The 22,257-nt window shown below is 36.6% G+C and overlaps 1 protein-coding gene across 1 annotated transcript in view; it reads left to right on the top strand.

Annotated features, from left to right (window-relative positions):
- Positions 1–546: 546 nt before the first annotated feature.
- The window catches only part of CENPF (centromere protein F), a 36,078-nt gene continuing 14,367 nt past the window's right edge, over positions 547–22,257 (top strand). Inside the window, exons 1-9 of the mRNA XM_075706978.1 lie at positions 547–708; positions 2,087–2,283; positions 4,537–4,652; positions 6,092–6,294; positions 9,056–9,181; positions 11,630–11,758; positions 13,328–13,450; positions 17,163–17,298; positions 18,460–21,911. Coding sequence (XP_075563093.1) covers positions 547–708; positions 2,087–2,283; positions 4,537–4,652; positions 6,092–6,294; positions 9,056–9,181; positions 11,630–11,758; positions 13,328–13,450; positions 17,163–17,298; positions 18,460–21,911 — 4,644 coding nt within the window. The remainder of the gene's footprint in view (positions 709–2,086; positions 2,284–4,536; positions 4,653–6,091; positions 6,295–9,055; positions 9,182–11,629; positions 11,759–13,327; positions 13,451–17,162; positions 17,299–18,459; positions 21,912–22,257) is intronic.

Here is a 22,257-nt window from a genome sequence, read left to right as displayed (position 1 = left end):
TGTCCTACAGCTGTTTCTGCCAGTCGAGAGCATTGTCAGTACCCTGAGCTCAGCAGTACTCGTTTGAAAAACTTCTGTAAGGGAAGAAGCATAGCTGCTGCCTAAAACAAAGCCATGGGTTTTCACGAGGCTTTCAGGCTAAACACCACTGAAGTACAATGCAGTCATAAGTGCTAATGACTTTCTGCAATGTGGACATCAAAATAAGATGCGGAGAGAAAGTTTTTGAAATGCAGCAGTGAAATGCAGTTATAAGAATATAAACCCTGTTATTGTTAGGAGATTGATTAACGTGAGGTTTTAAAAATCTCATCTTGACTGGACAGAAGTCTTTCAAAATAGGACGTAATATTAAAAGTTGCTGCTTGGTGTTTAGACCAGGAAGCCGGCATGGTTGTGAAATACTGTATTCTGATCACTGCTAAGCTTAAAAATGCAATTTACTTAAAAGGGAGGCTTATTTAACCTCTTTCAAGGTCTAATTGTAGTTGTCTCTGTTTCAGGCATGGTACTATCCATTTTGTATTAAACAAGAATCCTGTCAATATGAGCTGGGCTGTGGAGGAATGGAAAGAAGGCCTCTCCCCCAGAGTCCTCCAGAAGATTCATGAACTGGAAAGTCAAGTAGACAAGCTTAAAAAGGAGCGTCAGCAAGGACAATTCCAGTTAGAGTATTTAGAGGCAGCTTTGCAAAAACAGAAACAGAAGGTAATATAGGTACTGCAATCATTTCCCTAAAATGCCATTCTCCATGCCAAACACAATTATAAAAATTTATTATCTGGATGTTGTTAGGGGATGAGTTAGTGTTTTGTTTCTTCCCACTGACTGACCAGAAAGGTAGCATAGAAATATGATCTGCTTATCTTCATCTTACTTCATACTCATCATATTCTCCCTTCTGTTTAGTTCTCATTGACTGTTAATAGAATTCCTGCCTCCTGTGTTTGGCATGATTGTCCATTTCCAGGTGTTTATGTTTACTTTGAGGCTTTCCTACATCTCTTTATGATTAGGAAAAGAAATTACTTTATGGTTATGCCTCTTAAAAATCTTAATAATGACAGCTGCAGAGCTGCACAGTTGACAGCCTCTTACTGTGTCACCTTGCCTGCAGATACATAACATCTTTTACTTGGTTTATGTAATTCTCTGGTTTTTTCCTTGTAGAGACTGTATTTTGGGATTTAGTTTTCTTTTTCTTTTTTTAGGGCTGCAATTTTACACCTCATCTGACTCTACCCTGTCAGCTGTCTAGCCAGGAAACTAGAGACCCTCTTGGTCAGGGTCCTTCTGTGCTTCAGATCAGAAGTGACCCATTTGGTTGAATTTTGTTTTGTAATGTTTGAATACAGCTTAGAGGCAACTTACAAAGATTGTCTTTTATTCCCTTTAGGCTGCTACAACTTTCTAGCAAAACTTAAGCTTAGTAGTTTTCTTTGAGTTTCTTCCTGTGAGCTTCCAGGTACTTTTTTCAACTATCCAGAGGAACTGCTGTGCTCCCCAAACAAAAAGAAGGGGTGCGCTTTAAAACTCTCAGAAGCAGCAGCTAATACTCACTACTTCTCAGTCAAAGGAATAACACTGTGCAAAGATGTAGCCTAACTGTAACCTGCCCCTCAGAAGCTGGAGGGGAGGAGAAGGACATCTCTACTGCCAGGCTCTATTTCTAATTTCAAAGTCATGACTCTTGATGATCTTTGTGCATTCTTTGTTTAGTGAGTCAAAGTATTCTGGTTGCTAAAACTGATAGGCTGGAAAGAGAAGCAAGGTGATCAGTGAAGAATGTGGACTAGTGTGAATTACTAGTATTTAAGGATCGATGGGGTTTTTTTTATTAGTTTGTGTCTAGTCAATAAATAGAAATCATTAAAGTCACCAAGTTGAATCTGAGGAAATGTGGTTTTGTTCTCACCCAAGAATATTTAAACAATGCATATATCTGAGGTTTTCAGTGCTGTTAGGATTTTGAAATGCTAGGAAGAAAATAACAGTATGTAAGCTTTGTGTTACTAAAATAACAATAATTCTACAGAAGTGTAGAGAAGACTTGAGACATTTTTGAAATGGTCTATATTCCAACTAGGTTGAAAATGAAAAAAATGAAGTTGTAACTCTAAAAAGAGAGAACCAGAGCTTGATGGAATTGTGTGATAGTCTTGAGAAAGCAAAGCAGAAAATTTCCCATGATCTTCAAGTAAAAGAATCTCAAGTCAACATTCAGTCAGGGCAGCTGAATTCCAGCAAGAAAGACATCGAAAGGCTAGAACAAGAACTGAAAAGGTGAGGACTTGCTGTATGTCTTTAACCTATGTACAATGGTTATTTTCTCATGTTTTGCTCATTTAATGCATCCTTCATGGTCTTTTAGTTTCTCTTCATCTTGTACTTCATTCAGATTTTGTGACCAAAATCTCAAAACACCGGCCTGTTTTTACATAAACACATGCATATACGGACTTCTACATAAATCTGTGTGCCTCTTGAAGCAGTTAGCACCTACAGTTCCTGTCTAATTTGGGGGAATTCTACAGTGTCATGTGAAAAGGGAACCATACATTCTGTATGGTGGTGGTGGTTTTTTTTTTTTAAACAAACAAACAAAAAACTAGCACAACTGAGTCACTTGGCAAAAGTAACCTGCAAAGAGCTTGGAGTTGCAAGGAAAGTACTTGAACAATTCTGTCTGTAAGATCAAGTCTACCAATAAAATATGACCACTGGAAGAAGGAGGCATGAACATCTATTGGAGTGGAAGAGGAAGCTGCCAAAAACAATGGTGCTGTGACTGAATCACTGAATCTAGTTGCTTTGGTGAAGTGCCTAATTCATAACACCTCAACTTCTAAACACTGTTATTACTGAGACAGTATGTGTGTACTGGCTATAGAGGTGGAATACAATTCATACAATAAAGGAATCTTTTGTAATCCAGGCACATCTAAAAGCCTTCCTCTGAGGGTGCTACACAATGGAACAGTTGCCCATAGTGAAGTGAATGTTGTCATCTGTTAAACTTGCTTTCATACTAGAGGCGCCCTCTGTTCTTGAATAGAAGTATTTCTGAAACTTTGTGTGTGTCAATAAGGCTGAGTATCCTGCCTATGCAATAAACTGTTGTGTTAGTACTAGTAATGAAGAATTACTGTCACAGAAAGGGGTGAGTCTGTAATACCAGGTTTCTTAATGGTTTGGTTTTGGTTTGGGGTGGTTTTTTTTTTTTTTTTCATGGCCTGAAGTATGTCTGCTTCCTTTAACTTTTGGATGGTATGCCTCATATGTCCTAATAGAAGCAAATAAACAGGAAGCTGTGTTTGGTCTTTCTGGTTTTTCCCTCTTCCCTCCCTCCCACACTTTGGGAAAACTGAAGATAGTTGAAGTATTTGACTTCTGTGAAAAGATCCTAAGTTTCAACAAAACAATTCATGGCATGTAGAAACACCAGCTTTGTGTAAGGAGTTGCTGAGATCCGTCAGGGAAGAATCTAATGAGATTCTACACGGCTGATTGAACTGCACTCATGTCTTCTGTATCTGCTGTCAAATGTTGGGCCAGAGAGGTGGTGGGTTAAGGATATGTGTTCCATTTATCCATTCCCAAAATTAAGTCCAGTTTACTGAATTCTCTCCTTCCCATTGTATTACTTTGCATAGCTGTCCTCTATAAAAGATTATCAGCTACTACATGTAGCTTGATCTTGGCAATAGGTTTCAGTTTTGTATTTGGTTCTGTTTATTTTTATGCTGATAACTGATCATTTACCACTTCATAGCAACTGACAATCTACTGGGAGAGGAGTTCTTGGGGTTGTGCTGTAAAAGGGAGGGGGAAATGGAAAGGCAAGTTGTGGAGTCACTAATGTGATGGCCTGCAGCCTGGAACCATTGTCTTATCAACCTGTGCTCGTTGGGTAGGACAAAAGTTGCTGTATAACCTTCAGACTAGTTACCTGGTTTCATTGGATGAGCTTGTAACTCTTCATGCTTGCGAAAGTCACTGGAATGGATAGTCTGCTGTGGTGTTTTGGGTAGCAATGTAAATGGTACACATGAAAAATGCGCTGTTGGGTGGAGGGCATTCCCTTCCATTTTCACAAGGTATGCATAGGTTTCTCAAAGTGCGCAGTATCAGAACAGAATAAAAGTAGTATGTTTCCTAACATAAAGCAGCTTACTGAAGAGTGAGAGTTTTAAGTTATCAGTGTTACAGTGATTTGGGTGTGTCTAGCTGGACTACAGCTTCATACAGTAAGCAGTTCTAACTGATTTTCATCTACTTTGGGTTTGTTTGGTTTTGTTTTTTAGCTTTGACTCCTATGTAACTGATTAAATATGTTGAAACTCTAAATAAAATATATTCTTCATATTACTGTATTATAGTACCTAAAAATTTTCAGTGGATGTGTCTTGACTTGATCTTTAAACTAAGGTCTTAGAATCATATAATTTATTTGTGTATTTCAGGCTCTTAAAAATAGATAATTAATCTTTTAGTTTCCAATACTAATTTCTGCTGCTGCTTCTTTTCTATAAACAGATGCAAATGTGAGCTTGAGAGAAGTCAGCAAACATCGATTGCAGGAGACTTATCATTCAGTGGCACTCCACAGAAAAGTTTTACTGCTCCTTTAATGCCACTTCAAAGTTGTAATGGTAAATGATTTTTTTCCTCATCTAGCACAGATAGTTAACTGTCGCTTTTATTGGAAAGTGGAAGAGTATTTTGAATGTTACGCTTGTACTGAGTTACCTAATCCCTATTATATAGCTTATTATAAAAGTGTCTAATTCGTAACACCATAGGTTCCAAGTTTAAACATTATTAGCGCAGATTGAATACTTACTGCAAATATTATATCTTTTCATCACTATGTTGATGGACATGGAATAGTAATAGGAATATCCATCAACAGGCTGCAGCAATTTTTTGAATGCCTAGTGTCAGCTCTTCCCTTAATATAGCGAAGAGCAAATTTCTTCCTTCAGGTACTTCAACTAAAGTTCAGTCAACAGTTATATGTGTTATTTCTTCAGAAAATTATTTTTTTAGACTACTATTGTGCATAACAATCTGCATGATTTATGCATTGTATCTGTTTCAAAGCATCACTTCTATCTTCAAATTAGTGACATCAAATAGATTTAAAATATTTGAATGAACTGGAAAAGCGAAAGGAAGTTTCCTTAACTGGAGAACTGTTCTGTAGCCATAGTTGGTTTGTTGTGGATTTGGTGAATGTTTACTTAGGCCTACTATTTGGACTAGCTTTTCCATTAATTGTTTCTTGTAGGACTGTTTTACAAGTTCCTGTACTCTCCAAACTGTTTATTCAAACTTCAATCTAGGTGGCATTTTCAACTTGGAAGCCATATAAATTCAGCATCAGGAAGACAGGGTTTTTTTAACAAAGGAATTACCAGATAATAGTAATTCTGGATAACGCTCCCTGTAGCTGACTAATGTTTTCTACTGTAAAATTATGTTGTGATTTTGGAAGGTAAACTCTTACTGATGTATATTGTGACAAGATCACTTGGTTTTGCTTTATATGTATGCTGCTTTGGGATAGGAAAAAGATTAAAATATAAAATAGTGTATTTACAGATGCCCAATAGCTGAAAAGCTTCTTGGAAGCAGAGGCTCACAGTTGCCCTAAACAAATATTTGTAGTGGATATCTTTCCTTTTAAAAATAAAAAAAATTAAAATAGGTATGTCAAGTGACGTGTTTCTGTGTGTTTAAAAATAACAAAAACAAACTAGCAGAGGAACAAATTGTCTTTGCCTTTGCAGCATTTATGCCCGACCTCACATTTTGCTGTGTTCTCGTATTACAAAGTGGAAATTATTGATTTAGAGTCAACTATCTTTTGGTCTTGATAGTTTTAGCCATTGATGTAGTAGTAGAAGAGAGCTGAAACCTTTGCTTTAGCTTGCTGAACATTTTACAGGGTGTCTGCCTGTGTTAGGAACTTGCATTGTTATCAAACATACTAAATATTTTAGAATGTGTAGACACTTGGAAATTTGAGTACCAAGATGTAACTTTCAAAGCAGAAAGTATCTTAATCTTTACTGTTTTTAAAATTCAGAGTTAAATTCCACTGTTAAAGATCTAGAACAACAACTGCAAGCTCAAGAAAAAGTGAAGAAATCCTATATGAATAAACAGCAAGAGACTGAACTGCAGTTGGACAGAGTGAAGTTGGAATTAACAGAGAAGGATAAAGTTCTGAACAAAACCAGAGATAAACTGACTCAGATGAGAACACAACTTGATCAAGCTACCACACAGGTAAAATGTTGCATCACATACCTTCTGACTGTCCTTACAATTCATTCCCAGTATTAATGTGTGTCAGTTTTCAGCCATTTTAGTAAGAACCAAGGTTCTCAGATAAGTTTATTGAGCATTTGCTGAGGATCAAGTTTTGAGAAGTGTATGTTAGTTTGATACGTATTACCTGTAAAAATCTAAATACTTGTAAGCGGTTGCTCATTTTCTGGAAGGTTCTTACACCACCTGAAGATAACATTTTTCATCCTCAGGCAAGATTGACTAGAATGCTGAAAAAGATTTGCTGATCAAGTTGCGTAGAGCAACAGTGGCATCTGGTGGCAAGTTCTGACCTTAACTAGCCTGCCGTGCAACTTTGGCTGAAAATCAGTACCTGTTGCTCATACTACAGGATGTTGTGGGGGCATTGTCTTTGGATTGTAAACTACTCGTGTAAAATAAAATCTAGGTAAAAATGTCATGCAAGATTGAGAATGTATGTAGTTTCTAAATGGGATTTCATGACCTAACCCTAAGGAGTTTGGATTCATAGTGAAAAAACAATAGGATGCTACAATTTGCTTAGTCAAGAATTTACAGAATGTATTTAAATACATACATATAAAACCAAGAAATAATTCAGATTTTTGCTCGTAATCATGCAAAGAAGAAAAGAACACCCATGTCTAAAATAATTTAATTCAAACTGCAGAAGATAACAAGTAAGACGAGTTTTCTCTTTTTCTTGATTAATCAAGTTGCATTACCTTCCTGAAGTCCTTTTGCATAGCATTTGACAAATTTGCAGGTTGTGCACAGATGTCATAATTCCTTGAATCTTCATATTTCCATCTATCTTTTTTATTTTTTTTCTACTACTTTGATTCATCTGCAAGATAGGAAAAAAGATGTTTCTGTGCGTATCTTCTCAGGGTGCAATTGTACATATTTGTCAGCAAGTTTCTACATGCTACCTAAGTATATTGGAAAACTGCTGTTTCCCACAACTCCTGTATTGGTCCTTAACAAATAAACCTTTGCATGTTGAGGGTTAATCAGTCTGCCTTTTGAGAGAGACAGCAACATACAGGTATTGCTAGCTCTGTGAGGAACTGGTTTAGGGGAAATCTTGGCTGAGAGTAAGGTAAAATCATGCTCTTGACACAGTCCATTGGCTACATAAAGGCACTGTCATCATGGTGAGTTTGTGGGAAGACAGCTGATCCAACCTAACAGCTCAATTCCTCTGGAAAAGTCTTTATTTGATTCCCAAATGACCTGATTCAATTTCTTAAATGATTAGGATATTACATATTTAATTTTGCCTTGTTAATTTTCTATGGGTTTAAGAGAGATGAGTTGTTTTACTAAGAAATCAAAGGGGCATTAAATCCAGCAGAAAGGAATGGGCAAGCTTATATAGCTAGGAACATGTCTGGGGAAGGACAAGGGGGAGTAGGACTGACTGGCCTCATTTGAATTCAGGTGCAGCCCATCCTTAAGGCGTAGAGCAGCATCTTGTCCTAGAAGGTTCCTTCGGTCCTGCCATCTGAAGGTTGCTCCTTTCTGTTCTGTTTCTTCTTTCCTGTGCTGAAATTGGATCTCTGCCTGCCCCCCAGGCTTTAGATGTAGAACTGCATTGAGATTCTGGGTTTTAGTTTCCTACCTCGTAGCCTGAATTTAATTTTGGCACACCCCTTGTGCATATCTCTGTCACTGGTACTTTTCACAGACCTCGACCACAGCACCTCCTCTGTGTTATCATGTATTTTCACATCTTGTGAAGTCTGCAGCCCTTGTGCAAGCAAGCTTCTGTGTGATCTTACAGGAGCTCAGGATCCCTGCAGTCTGTGCCTAATAACCAGGCATCCCAATACTACTACCTGCTTCTTATTTTCTTATAATACAGATGGACTCTTGTTTCACTAACTCATTAAACAGCCCTTATTGCTGGAAAAGAAAACAGTCCTGTTCACCCTTTGCCATTTTTTTTAGTCCCTGGTGAAAAAAAAAAAAAAATTGTACCTATTTTGCATTAACAGATTGGTTTTGGAATAAAAATGCTTTTTTCTGTTCAGGGAGTTAGGGGGACATTGTTTCACTGTCTTAGGTAACGTAATATTAACATAATAAACTGAATACTTTTGACATGGAAGTTAACCTAGAACATAGGCTACTGTTTTTTTTTAAATTAAAGTTTAAATTGTGAAAAACACTATTCTGTTGTTGTTCGAAGTCTGAAGTAGACTAAGATAGTTGCTTCTTTTTTTCTATCCAAATCAATGTGCTGAATGACTCTGAAATTCAGTGGAATATCCAGTTATTTTCAGTCTAAAGGTGTAGTTGTTTAGCAGTTAGTGGTCATTCTTTAGTTCATAGCAACCTGAGGTACTGAAAATGTAATCTATTTTTAGTGTCAGGTACAGAACATTTCTGTAGACTGTTGAAGACATTGACTTTCTGAAGATGTTTTTATGATTTGGTGTGTGTATACATGTATGTGTGTATATAAATATATATACACACACCTAACTACATATATAAGTATATATGTTCTTTATATATATATATACATATGATCACTAACATAAGCAAGTATGAGTTTAGTACTTTGGATTGCTAAGAATTTATACGGTACCAACTAAACTTACGCTGTAGGTTATATGAATGCTAGAACAATTGTAGTAGGTGAAATCAGTCTTTTTATATGAATGCATATAAATTTAAATAAAATCTCTTGGGTTTTTAACACTTGTGATTGATAACTAAATTATTATAGGTCCAAATGATGGAGCAAAAGGTGAAAAGATTGTCAGAAGAACTGAATTGCCAAAGACAAAATGCTGAGAGTGCTCGCCAGTCTTTAGAACAGAAAATAAAGGCAAAGGAAAAGGAATACCAACAGGTAAGGCAAGAAGGAGTTTCTAATTTTGACTTCCTAAGGAGCTGAAATCACATGGCTTATTTTGTGTATCTGCTTTTCAGTTAATTGCAATCACATTTGATAGAGAGGTAGAAGTTGCAAAGGTAACTGAAAAACTGAAAACAAACATCCTGATAGAGGGGAGAAGCTGTTGGAGAGATGCAGAATTGTGTTAGTATTCCCTAGACAATAAAGAATGTCTGCGAGAGACCTGACCGAGATACAAATCAATGAGAAACTAGTCTTCATTGTTCACAGAATTATGTATATGTGAGTTCAAACTTAATAACTGACTCAGCTATGTCTTTGGAATCTGAGTTAATTTTTCATGCATCTCACACACAAGAAAATAATTTCTTTAGGATTATATCTCTATTATTCTAATTTTGGTTCATGCTCAGAAGATAGTAAAATATGGGTTTAGCATATGTCTTTTGTTTCCTTTGTGCCAGCTCTTGTAGAGAGACAGTGTAACAGTATCCTAGGAACTTTTCTGGAGTGCAGTTATGTTTAGTGTTAACACTGATTTGGATTAGGTCTAAACTCTTTGTATTCTTTTTTTTCCTAAGCTTAATAACATAAATCAGTGTTAGGAAATCAAAGATGTAGATTTGGTAGTGATAGTGCCATTTCAGATAGGCATTTTAAGTTTGCTTTGAGGATTGGGTAAGTGCATTGCCCTCAAGAAGGCTGCTGTTGAGTCAAATGTCTAACCTGAAACATTTTCTCCAAGGTATATCCAGAAAGATAAAATAATTGGCAGAGGAATTCTGCTGGAGTGGCTGATGAACAATGCTGCTACCAATGCTCTAGAGTGAAAAAGTGGTTTCACAAAGTCTGTTAGTCTAGATGCTAAACCAGGATCTCAAAGAGATACTGAACCTTGTCTAGAAATGGTAAATAAGAAAAAATGGTCTTTGTATTTGAATAGTTGTAGCATGAGAAAAATACTGTTGAAAAAATCAAATACAGCAGCCATTGTATTCATCAAAAGATGGGTTGAAGGCCCATGAACCTTCTGTCACTGTTTCTCCTTACAAACCCAGTCCATACTGGCTCTTCTATGCCTGATGCATACTCCTTGGGCACTGGCACTCTATTCAGTGGGATCATTTAAGAATATGGTATTTCTGAGACATTCTTTCAGAGAACCAGCACATCATCCTCCACATGGGTTGTTTGTTGCTACGGCTTGTCTCAGTAGCTGATAGCTTGGATGTCAGGCAGTTTAGGTGCCATGCACATGAACTCCTCCTGTGAAGCAAAATTTATTTTTAGTTAGAAACAAAAAGGCCTTCATAAGACTAATATGTAAATCCACATACTGTTTATTCTAGGTTGTTCAGCAAGGCCATTAGCTGTGAAGAACTCTCTCTTTTTTTTTTTTTCCTGTAATGTTTGTGATCTGTGAGCTGTTATAGGCTTTTATGAAGTTTGTTTAATGTTCATTTATTTATAATATTTGGCTGTCAAGTCTAATTTAAAGGTTCCATTTTACACATTCTGGCATCCAAATTTGTGTAATATTGTGGAAATTTTGATCTGTGCATTTCCCTCAGGGAGGGATTCTTCCCTTCTGTGGAACCTAGCACAAGAGCCTTATTGTCTTTTTTCTTCACAAGCATCTTAGAATTTGTTAGTAGAGCATATTGCAACTTTTGCATAGTGATTATTGCTGATAAATATCCTGGTTTTTTCCTTCATTCCTTTTTATTACCCTCATGCCTCTTATTGTTTTATGTCCTAATAAATCTCTGAAATCTGTGCAGAATCGCAACTATAAGGTCCAAAGCATAGGAACAGGCCTCGTGACAAGTACAGCTGTTTATCCTAATGGGTACCTACTTGGCATGTTGTAAGATCCATATGAACTATATTGTCCTTCTACAGATTTCAGGAAGTCTCTTTTGGGAACACTATTTTTTGTGCAGTTTTCATGACTGCCCTTGTAAGATTATCTTGTTGCTCAGTCCCATGCTAGGTACTATTTTAAGACTATTTTTTAATTTTCCTAGAAAAAAAAAAAAAACCTATAGTATAGTAAGTAATTAACAGCAGAGATTAATTTGTCCACTTGTAGTGTGATGTAATTCTTATATGAAGCTTATCTTTAAGATGAAGAATTTTAATACAATTACTTTCACTAGCTTTAGATTTTTTTTTTTTTTTTTTCCCTTTCTGTGATAAGAATGTTGCTGTAATGGAGTTTTTAAGCAGATGACATAATTTGGGTTAGGGCTGTTCTTACCCATGTGACATTTGCAGCATGCCACGAAGTTGTTTTTAAACTGTTGTTCACTGTGTAACACAAGTGTCTCTGAGCAGGCAGTATCTGCTAATGAAAATCAGTTGTTACCACTCCAGTAACCAAAATAGAGATTTGTTGCAGTTACATGTTTACTTCTTTGCTACTGTACCACTGTTTTCTAGGAACTCTCTTGTCAGCAACGTTCCTTACAAACACTGGATCAGCAGTGCAACCAGATAAGAAACAAACTGAATCAGGAGCTACAGCAAGCCAAAAATGACTTCAATGCTCTGCAGGCAGAATTTGACAAAGTAGGCTTTTTTAATATTAAAATCTCCTAGTAGAGCTGGTATTTAGTTGTCTCGGCAGTACTGCCTTAATTTAATTATACATAAAGCAAAAAATAATTAATGTGGGGACTTGTATTAATGTTTTGTACAGTTTATATTAGCTGTTTTGTATTTACCGTTTCTCACTGAAATACTATGTATTTAAATGTGAATTACAGGCTTTTAAATGTTTGGGGCTAGTCCATTTCCCACAGGGAAGGAGATGTGAATGCAGAACACTGCAGCTAAAATAAATCTGTTTGAAAGAGGAGCAGCTAAGGCTGATCACAAGAGACACCTTATATAGAAAATGTGCAGAGGTGCAGTTTGATGATGGAGCTAAACTGATCAATGGGTACTTGCCCGTTGGAACAACAGCCCCATTTCATACACCCTGGCCATGCACTCCTTCTTTAGCAGTGCTACCCCTCATGTGACCCTGCAGAGAGCTGATACAGGAGCTAAAAGAGCAAAGAAAAAATTGTGTGTAAGTTAGCATATGTGTACACAGGCACAAGTGTTTGCTATCAGTTTAACTCCCTGAACTGGTTCTCCACAAAATCAGATGAGTGTCAGGGCTTGTGTAAGGAGGAACACCAGTACGAAGAAGGTCTTCCACAGCTTTGGCAGCAACTAGCTATTAGAACACACTAGTTATCACAAAACCACAATTTTAAGGAAGTTAGAAAGCAGCACAAGCCTGAAGAGTGGGTGACCAGAAAAGAGGAATATTTAAAAGCCTCAAAAACCTCTTGAAAGCAGCTATAAAGCAGCAGAGCTAACTGGATTTCTAAAAAGGGCCACAAGTTTTTGAGTTATACTGAGAAGGCCCATTAGCAGGCAGGCTGAACTGAAACAGCATTTCTAAAACTGACAACAGCTTTCTTGCAGGCTTGTTTTATTTTAGAATTATAGCCATGGGAATACAGTCAGTCAAATGTTTTCAGTGGATGTTTCTTTATATGCACATTCTTTTGTATATGCTTACTGAAGAAATTGATTTCATAGAGAGAAAAATAAGTGCCTTTTAGTTCTTTCTCCAAGAAAGCTAATTTATTACCTAATGACCTCAGAATAGACTTTTTTTTTTTTCCTTTTTTGACCAGATAATGGCATTTCCTTCCTTTTTAATCTGGAGCGTTATAGGACTATTTTGAAAGAGCTAAAACCTATTCAGTTTTTATAAAATCTCTGTCAATGGAGCCATAAGTGCAGTTATGATCCTAACTTTCTGATTCTCATAGCTTAGCAAAAAGGCTATTACATTCCAATCTCATTTCTGTCCTACAGATATCATTATGGTGATGTAGCTGCAAGTTGGATGTATTAATCCAATTTCAGACAGTCTAGAAATACTTGTGTTTTAGAGACATACCATCTTTCTGGTCAGAGGCGAAGGAGTGGAAAGGCAATAAGCAGCTAGGTTCATGGTGGGATAAAATAATGTAGTTTTATTTTGTAATAGAATGTTGGAATTCAAGAACAGGAGTTTAAAAAAAAAAAAGTTATATATTCCTGTGAATACAATGTAGATTTTCAACTTTCTTACAGGTAATAGCAGTGAAACAACGCTTGGAACGTGATACCAGTGATCTCACCCAGAAGCTGTGCAGAACAGAGCAGGCTTTATTAGCAGCCCGGGCTAAGGAAACTGATTTGACAAGAAGCTTTGAGGTAACCAATGCAGAGGAGTAGTTGATAGAATTAATAGCATAAATTGGCAATCTGTAAACACTAATACTGTCAAGCATTTACTCACATAGCGTATTTTCCCATAAGCAATCTTTAAACACTTGTATGGTTTATCTTAATTACGTATCTTAGTTGTAAGACAAAATGAGGTCTTCACTAACGTCATGTAGATTAATGCAATTTGTGGAATTGGCTGCGTGGTTAGGATTCATTGCTGTAATGCTGCAGATATGGTTCTAGTTCATGTTGGACTTATCTTTTATCAAAAATAGTTTTTGTTTCAAGACATTCTTGCTTTTGGTCCTAAAATAGAAATATATCAATGCTTATCTGATTTTAAAAGTAAATTCTAGAATCGTTGACTGCTTCTTTGATACATGCTGCCAAACTCAGTGATTTTGTACAAAGACTTAATAGATCCTCTTTAAAAAAAGCCTGCATTTTTCATAGAAGAAACACAGTCCAACAAATACATACTGCTGTAAAAACTTTCCCCCCAAAGAAGATAAATTCAGAGAAGTCTTTGAATGCTGCCATACTACCTCATATTCACACATGCAGAAGTCTTTTCACTTTAATGTTTCCTTTGTCTTCTTGGTTATATTGTTTTGCTTTGGTGGCAATTAGAGCAGCTACACTTGAAATTATTACAGTTGTGCCACTAGAGACCTCTCAATGTAAATTTTATCCTTTATTTGGAGAATCAGATGTAAAAAAGAAAGAGAGCTCAATACCTATGTAATCCATGTCACAGTTTGTCTTATTTAAACACTCTTATTTTGCTTGTTGCCTGTTGTCATGAGCAGATCTAAAAAATCTGGCATAATTTCTGCCAAAACTTTACCTGTCAAAATTCTATGAACAAATTTAAAGTAAAACAGTGGGGTTTGTTCAGGTCAGCAAAAACGTTGGTACAGCTTTAGTATATTGTGAAACTTCAGGTACGTTCATGCTGGTAGTTTACAATGTCTGGGAACATTCCCAGCTATTGGAATGTGACTATTTATACTGTTAATTGTTATAACAGCACTTTGCATGGCTTTGGCCCAGCTGACTAGCACTCTTTCTTACAATTCCCAGGCCCAGTTTGGGAGTTCATATGAGCCTGAGATCATTCCCAGCAAGAGGTTTGGTTAGAGCCACCTGTTTTGGAAGACAGAAGACTTTAGTGGTACAGATATGGGCTGTTCCATGCCACTTGGCCTCGATGCCAGATAGTGGTCCTTGAAACCTATTTAGTAAATAAATGTAACTGGTGCCTTACATTGGAAGAACAAAAATTATCTTGATTAGCCTTACCACTGGATCCCAGAGGAGGAAAATCTCCATCAAGCTTCTGCACATTCTTAATGTAATCTTTCATATTTTTAGACAAAAAAAAAAAAAAAATAGTTTATAGCAGATATTGTGGGCTCATGCCCTTTCTGGCTTTGAAATTATGGAGTCAGGTTAGATTTGATACAGTTTTTTGAGATCCCCTTGTCAGAGAGCATCTAATTTGTGGAAATACCTTTTTTTGCTGTGAATTCTTGGAAGTGTTTCATTAGGCTGTAACTATAGTCAGATTTTTTTCTTCATATTTGTTTGTCTTGAACAGACAATTGAACAGCTGGTGACAGTGATGTTGTATTAGAACGTGACCAATAAATTTATAAAGAAGCTTAATCTGGAGGAGATTGTAATATTTGAAGAGATCAGTAACACAACAGGTCTCTATCTTAAGACTCGCACATGAGAAAGAATGTTATATGTCAGCAGAAGTTAGGGCATGACTTGTCTTCCTCAATCTCATAAGTAAGTTTAATGCAAAAAACTACATTGAATTGTTTCGAAGTCTTGGAGGCTTTGCTGACAGTAGGTTTTGTTTATAACAAAAGAAAATGAGAGTGAGATTGGCATTTCTTTTTGTTTATTAAAGGGAAATTGTTGTGGTCTTACACTAATGGTCTAACTGCCCAGTGGAGAATACAGTTGTTTTCTGCTGGTTAGTCCACAGCTGTGTTTAGTCCTTACTGTATAATAAGACTGGTGTTCCAAAGAAGTTGCAAAACAGATATGCTTGTAAGACATACAGGATATGCTTAGTCTAAGGAGTACTAAGCTTTGCAATGGTGATATCTCAATAGCTTAGCAGTTCTGGCATCTTAGCATATAGTTTACATTTTGATGGTGCAAGCAAGCCTGTAACTTTTCTTGCAAAAATTGGTCAGTCAGTCTCTAAGCTGCTTGTAAGCAGACAGTTTCTCCAGAATAATATTACTACCTGTATATAGGTTCTGGAGTTTGCTTTGGTTTGGTTTTTGCTTTTTCAAGGGATGATTGGAGAATGGCTAACTTGAGTAATACAACGTACAAGAAGAATTGGTAACTGGATTGAAAAGAAATTGATTCTTTTGCTTACAGCTTTGGGAAGTGTAAATGGCTAGTTACTATCAGATACTTAGTCCATTAAATTATGGGTTCCTGGGTTTTGCTGAGTGCTGCTTATTGGGAATCTTGGCACCACATCAAAATAATTGGACCTTTCAGCCATTTTAATTCCTTAAACTTGGGTTTTTTTTTCTTTTTGTAGATCCCCCTAGATTTTCTGATGAACAAGCTTGTTTAGTTCATGTTCTTGTATTGCATCTGTGTATGGTGCTTTGAATGCAAGAAGTTTGAACACTTGTACTACTTTGAAAAATTATTGTTAAGATTACTAGAAAACTTTCTTCATTGAAACTTATATGTGACTGGATTTTTTTTTTTTTTTTTTTAAACTGGGTAGGGAAGGCTATGAGTAGAAGGGAAGGTAACTGTTAGTGACAGTGACAATTTTAATCATGTTCTGAGGATGATTTATTTATGTTGTTGCAAAAACAAGCCTGCCATGCCAGCAAGCTTTTAATTTTTTTCATCCAGACCTTTCTATTTCTTGAGCTTGCCTTTTGTGAATTGCTGCCCATCTGCTAGCAGTAAATGGATGAATAATTGATGGCCTGTTTCCAATTGAGCCATGCAAGTTCCATGCCATCTGTTGTCCAGCAGCACAGGAGTTCGGAGAAAAAAAGATTTGTTTCCTTAAAAGAATTTTTATTTGGCTTCTTAGATGCAATGTAGTTTCAAAGTTTTGTTTGTGTTTTTTTCTTTTTTTTACCCCCCCCCCCCCCCCCCCCCCCCAATTTATTTGGAAGAAAATACTCCTAATGGCAAAACAACCCTCTGAAAGAGTAACCACTTCTAAATAAAATTTGACCAGTGTTGCCATGATGATGATGTTCAGTGGAAAGAGAACTTGTTTCTACGTGAGATGATAGATGAAATATGATGTATGAATGTCTTGTTAATTTTGATGCCATTGCAGGGATTTGTTTCCTTTGTGGCTTTGGGAAAGCAGCCTAACTTCATCAACTTGGATTTTGCAGGATATGTCCGGTCCTGTCTCAATCTGTTTGGGGCAGGTGATGTGGAGTTCTTTACTCTATGTAAACAAGGGGCATGCTAACTACATCAAATGGTAGCATCTCTCCTATGCTGTCAACTAGTTAAGAATAGTTCAACTTATGTTCCCAAGCAGTGCTTGGGAACCCAGGCATAGCTGCCCAAAGACTTAATAGGACCTAATGGAATATCTTTCTTTTGATTTGAATTAACTGGATTCTTTGATCTCTTGGCAATTCACATGAAATATGGTCTTAATTTGGTTTTGTTTTAGGAAGTGAAGCAGGAGAAAAACCTTCTTGACTGTCACCTTGAAAAAAAATTACAAGAGATCCGTGAACTTGAAGAAGAACGAGATATGATCAAGCAGTCTCTAAGGCAGAGCCAGAATTTTGCAGAAGAGATGAAAAGTGAGTTATGTATTTAAATTTGCAGAACTATTGTTGCATGTTTAATGATGTATGTTTCCTGCAATCTTGTAAGTTTCATTGTGAATTAAGTAGAAAGGTTTCCACTGTAGGATATGATTAGAGTTTTTAACCAACACTGAGTTTGTCCTAAATGGTAATTAATTTTTGTCTATGAACATATATAGTTCCTGAAGATACACAGTTTTGAAATTAATCAAAGTGTACTGAACTTATCAGCAAACTGAATGTCATAGACTCTATTTAAACCAGAAAACTTCTGCTTTGTAATTCTTCTGTGTGTTTCACAGAGTTGGGGGGGTGGGGGCGGCTAGGAAAATGTTGCCTAACCACTTGTAGTTGAGTCTTGCTTGCAGTGTTTTGTTTCTAATTGAGAACACAGTTTTTCAGGAATTGAGTTGAAATATACCTTGTAGTTCTGTTGGATCTGACTAAAAAAAGGGTATAGATTCCCACTCGGTTCCATGCATCCTGCTTGTTTCTGTGTATCAATCAAACTTCATAGAAGATTTCTAAATGAAGTATTTGAATTTGATTTTGTTCTCTTTAAAATTAATGACCAAACTTTTCATTGCCTTTCAACTGATGATTTGGTTTTGATCGTACAGAAAATTTGCAGCCTTTACCACCTAGCTAGTGGAACATAATGCCTTCCCCTGCCTCACCCTGTACTTTTTCTTGGTGGTTCTTAGTCTGATCCTATCAAGGCAGGGAACAATAGTGACAATTTGGAAAATGACTGTGTAGAATTAGACATTCTTTGGCAGAAACAGAGTCTCTCTCTGGAATGAGACCTGTCCTGTTAAAAAAAACAAAACCAACAAACAAAAAAAAACCCTGCAGTGAAAGTGAGACACAGACACAACAGGTAGTTACACCTCAGAAGTGAGGACTGACCAGCTTGGATTGCAGACTTGTGTCAGACTGCAGGGTGGAAAGTTGACAATGTCTATGAGTACATAGTGTCCAATAGCCTAAGGTGATGTAGATGACCCTTTATCTAGTGGCATAACTTGAGACTAATGCTTTGCACTAGAATAAGAATTGAAAATAGTAAAAGTAAATAGTAGTGTTTAATCTAGAAAACTATCAGTAGATTGCCAGTATTGACTGGCAAAGATTTGATGGTGTGTTCTTTTACAGATAAGAATACTTTTCAGGAAGCAGCACTGAAGTTACTGGAAGAGAAATCTAAAAAGCAAGAGAGCTCCCTTTCACTGGAGAAGCTGAAAATAGCTTTAGCTGACATGGAAAAGCAACAAGATTCTACCCAAGACCTGCTCAAGGAAAAAGATAATCATATTAAAGAACAAAACTGTAAAATAAGTAAAATGGAGGAAGAATTGGAAGCTTTGCAGAGGATCCTTGGATTCAAGCAGAGAGAATGTGAAGAATTGCAAAAAGAGGCTACTGCTTTTTCTCAATGGAAAAAAGAAAATGATTATCTTATAAATAAACTTCAGTCTGAAAAGGAAGGTATGCTGACTCATATTAATGACTTGGAGAGTTCCCTTCAAAGTCAGCAAATCAAAAATCATGAGCATAGAGAGAAACTTAGAATGATGGAAACTGAAAGTGACAGGAAAAGCACAGAGATTAGAGAACTTAAAGCCATGCTGGAATGTAAAAGTGCAGAACTCGAAGAACAAAAAAAAGCTTTTGCTGAACTTCAGCAGAAAGCAGAATGTTCTCATAAAAGTTACTGTAAAGAGAGAGAAAGTATGTCCTGTAAAATATTCCAGCTTACCAACCACGTTGGTGAACTAGAAGAAAAGTTACAGTTAGCAGCAAGTGAAGGACTGCAAAGGGAGCAATGTTATCATGACCTGCTTGGTGAATACGAAAAAATCTGTTGTCTTGTAAAAGCAAAAGATACTTCAGAATTGACAGAAGATGGAGGAGTTCATTTACAAAGTGGTCAGGATAAAACTGTTTTAGATAATACGCAACTTGCAGCAAATAACTCTATTGCTGAGGATCACAGATGTGCAAGAACTCTTCTAGAAGTAGGAAAAACTAAGGATCTGGACATTTTACAAGATCAGATCTCTTCTCTTGAGATTTCCTTAGTGGCTCAAAAGCAGCTGAATTCAAATCAGCAGCAGCAGTATGAAGACTTACTGCAAATGAAGGGTGAAACGGAAGAAAGATTACTTACTGTAGAACAGGTGCATGAAAGCTTCGTGACAGAAACTAAACAGCCCATTAGTAATTTGCAAGCAGATATTTCAGCACGTCAGAAATTAGTTGAAAAAACTTTAGCTATTCTTGAGGAAAAGGACATGCAACTGCAAACTCTGAATGAAAGGTTAGAAAACCAACAAACTAAGCTTCAGGATTTAAAGATCAATAATAAATTGCTGGAGGATTCAGTAAGACAGCTGAAGCTCATGTCTGGAACATGGGATTCAGAGAAGGACATGTCTTCCATGATTTGTTCATACAGCAAAAAAATTGAGGAACTTACTGAAGAAAATGCAACCCTTAGGGATTTAAGCAAAGCTTTAGAGCAAGAACAAGTAACTTTACTGGAAGCAAATAAAAATATTTCTGATAGTTTAAAAGAAAGAGAAGAAATAATTTCTGAAATGTCTGGAAAACACAAGGAGGAAAGACAACATATTGAGTCAAGAACTGAAGAAATCAAAACAGAGCTTAAAGTTTTGCAGGCAAAGTATAAATCAGTGGAAGAGGAAAATGCAAACATGATGAGCATTCTGAGAGAGCAGACAATTGAATTTGAGGAAAAGAAAGCTAAATTGGAACAAGAGAAACAAGTATTTAGTGAGAATAAAGATATCTTATGTAAACTAATAGCCTCAGAAGAAATAAAAAAGGATTTAGTTCAAGAACTTCAGCAACTGCAGTTGGAATTTTCCAATATCCAACATGTACCTTCTACAGAGCTTGACTGTTTAAGACAGGAAATGTTAAATGTCAGGGCAACACAAAATACAATACAAGAGAAATATGGTATCATATGTCAAGACAAGGAGCAATTGGGGAAGGAGCTAGAAACAAAAAGTGAACCTCTAATGTGCGACCTTAGTTGTGAACAGAGACACCATTCAGAACAGTTGAGGAAGTCCATGGAAGAAAAGGACGCTGAGCTGAATAAATGCAAAGTTAAACTTGAGCTTCTTCAAATGGATTTTGAGGACAGAGAACTCTCCCTAGAGAACTACAGGTTAGAAGTGATGCAACTAGAGACTGCTTTAACAGGCATGGAAGTAGAACTTGAGAAAAGTGAGAGAGAGAAAGAGAGACTGCAGCAAGAACTACTGTCTGTTCAAGAATTGAAAACCTCAGATTCTCTGCTTACAGTATTAGATGAAGATGGGCACTCACTGGAGTATAATTATGATAGTGTTTCCCAGAATTGTGCCAAAAGAGGAATGGATGAAAGTTACTCACCTGTCTTGCTGGCATCCTCTTTGCAGGTGATGATAAACAATCTGAGTGAGCTCGAGAAAAAGTGTGAGAGGTTGCAGAGTGACAACGTTGTATTAGCCTCTGGATTTAAAGACTCACAAACCAATGGCATCACAGGTACTAATAGAGTGGCAGAGGAGAAAGAGAACATAATGAATGCAGATAAAAATTTAAAAGAGGAGAAAGCTATTTTTCCTGATGAACTTACGGATCAAAGTGATAACAGCGATCCAAGAATGTATTTTGATAATAAGGAAATGTCCTTCAGACTTAAAGAATGCAGTACTGGACCCAGTTCTGACTATGAAGATTTAAAATTGTCCAGCAAAGAAGTTAAAATAGACTTTGCTGAAGTGAGAGAGAAGCTTTTGTCTTTCCAGAATGAACATATAAAATTATATGAACAACATTGCAGTATGAGCTCAAAGATATCTGAGCTACAGTCTTGTATTGAAAAACTGAAGGCAGAAAATTCTGCCTTGTTGACAGGTCCGAGCAATGCTTATATAGATTCTGTGAGAGTGCCACTATCTTCTAACCAAAATGACACACTGTCTAAATTAGATGAAACTAAGTCCGTGGTTTCTTCCTCAGATCTTTTTGAAAGTCCCTGTTTTATAGAAGTAAGTGAGGTGGTTGATACTTGGAAGAGTGGTATGTGCAAATGGACAGAGGAAATTAATCAGCTGGACAGTTCTGCAGAAATAATTCCAGAAGGTGCAACAAAAGTTTTGGTTGAAAATTGTCATAATGATCACAAATTGGACCCCGCTAGAGAGCTCAGGAGTATTAGTCCTAGAAAATCTAACCTTGAGAGTAGAATTGAAGAACTTCAGATGCTGTGTCAGACATATGAGAAAGCCATCAAGGTGCTTGAAGACCAATTTCACATTCAAGAGAATATGAAAAATGAGGAAATACAAGAGCTGAAAAAAGTTATACTTTCTGAAAGAAAAGAAATAGATCATCTCAAACAACAAAATCTATCTGACAAGAAAGAATGGCAGCAGAAACTGAATAATGTGACTATGGAGATGGAGTGCAAACTGGCAGCAGAAAGAAAACAAACCGAGAATCTGTCTTTGGAGCTGGAAGCAGCAAGACTCCAACTACAAGTCCTTGATTTAAGTTCTCATTCACTGCTGTGCACAGATATTGAAAATGTAAGTAATTGCTGTCATGCAAATCAGTTTTATGTAAACCCTTTAATTTATGGTAAGCCAAATTTAAATTTTGAAATTAAATGTGTTTAAAATTGTGTCCCACAGAAGCGGTACTATTAGTAGTAGAAAAATAATCTGTACCTTGAGTTCTGGTTTATGCATCACAGGGATCATAAGAAATAACAAATGATGACAAAACCAACACGTTTAGTCTATTAGAGTTGTGTAATTCTTTGTGCTACTTTCTTGGTTTTTCTTCAGGTCTGTGTCAGTGTGGATCCTGCTGTGTTGGTGGGTGTGCATGCACTGTATGTGTCTGTACTGTGCTTACAAGCTCAGATCTCTG

Source organism: Pelecanus crispus, chromosome 3, assembly GCF_030463565.1.
Source record: "Pelecanus crispus isolate bPelCri1 chromosome 3, bPelCri1.pri, whole genome shotgun sequence".
NCBI classification, from domain to species: domain Eukaryota; kingdom Metazoa; phylum Chordata; class Aves; order Pelecaniformes; family Pelecanidae; genus Pelecanus; species Pelecanus crispus.
This window is presented reverse-complemented; position numbering and strand designations above follow the sequence as displayed.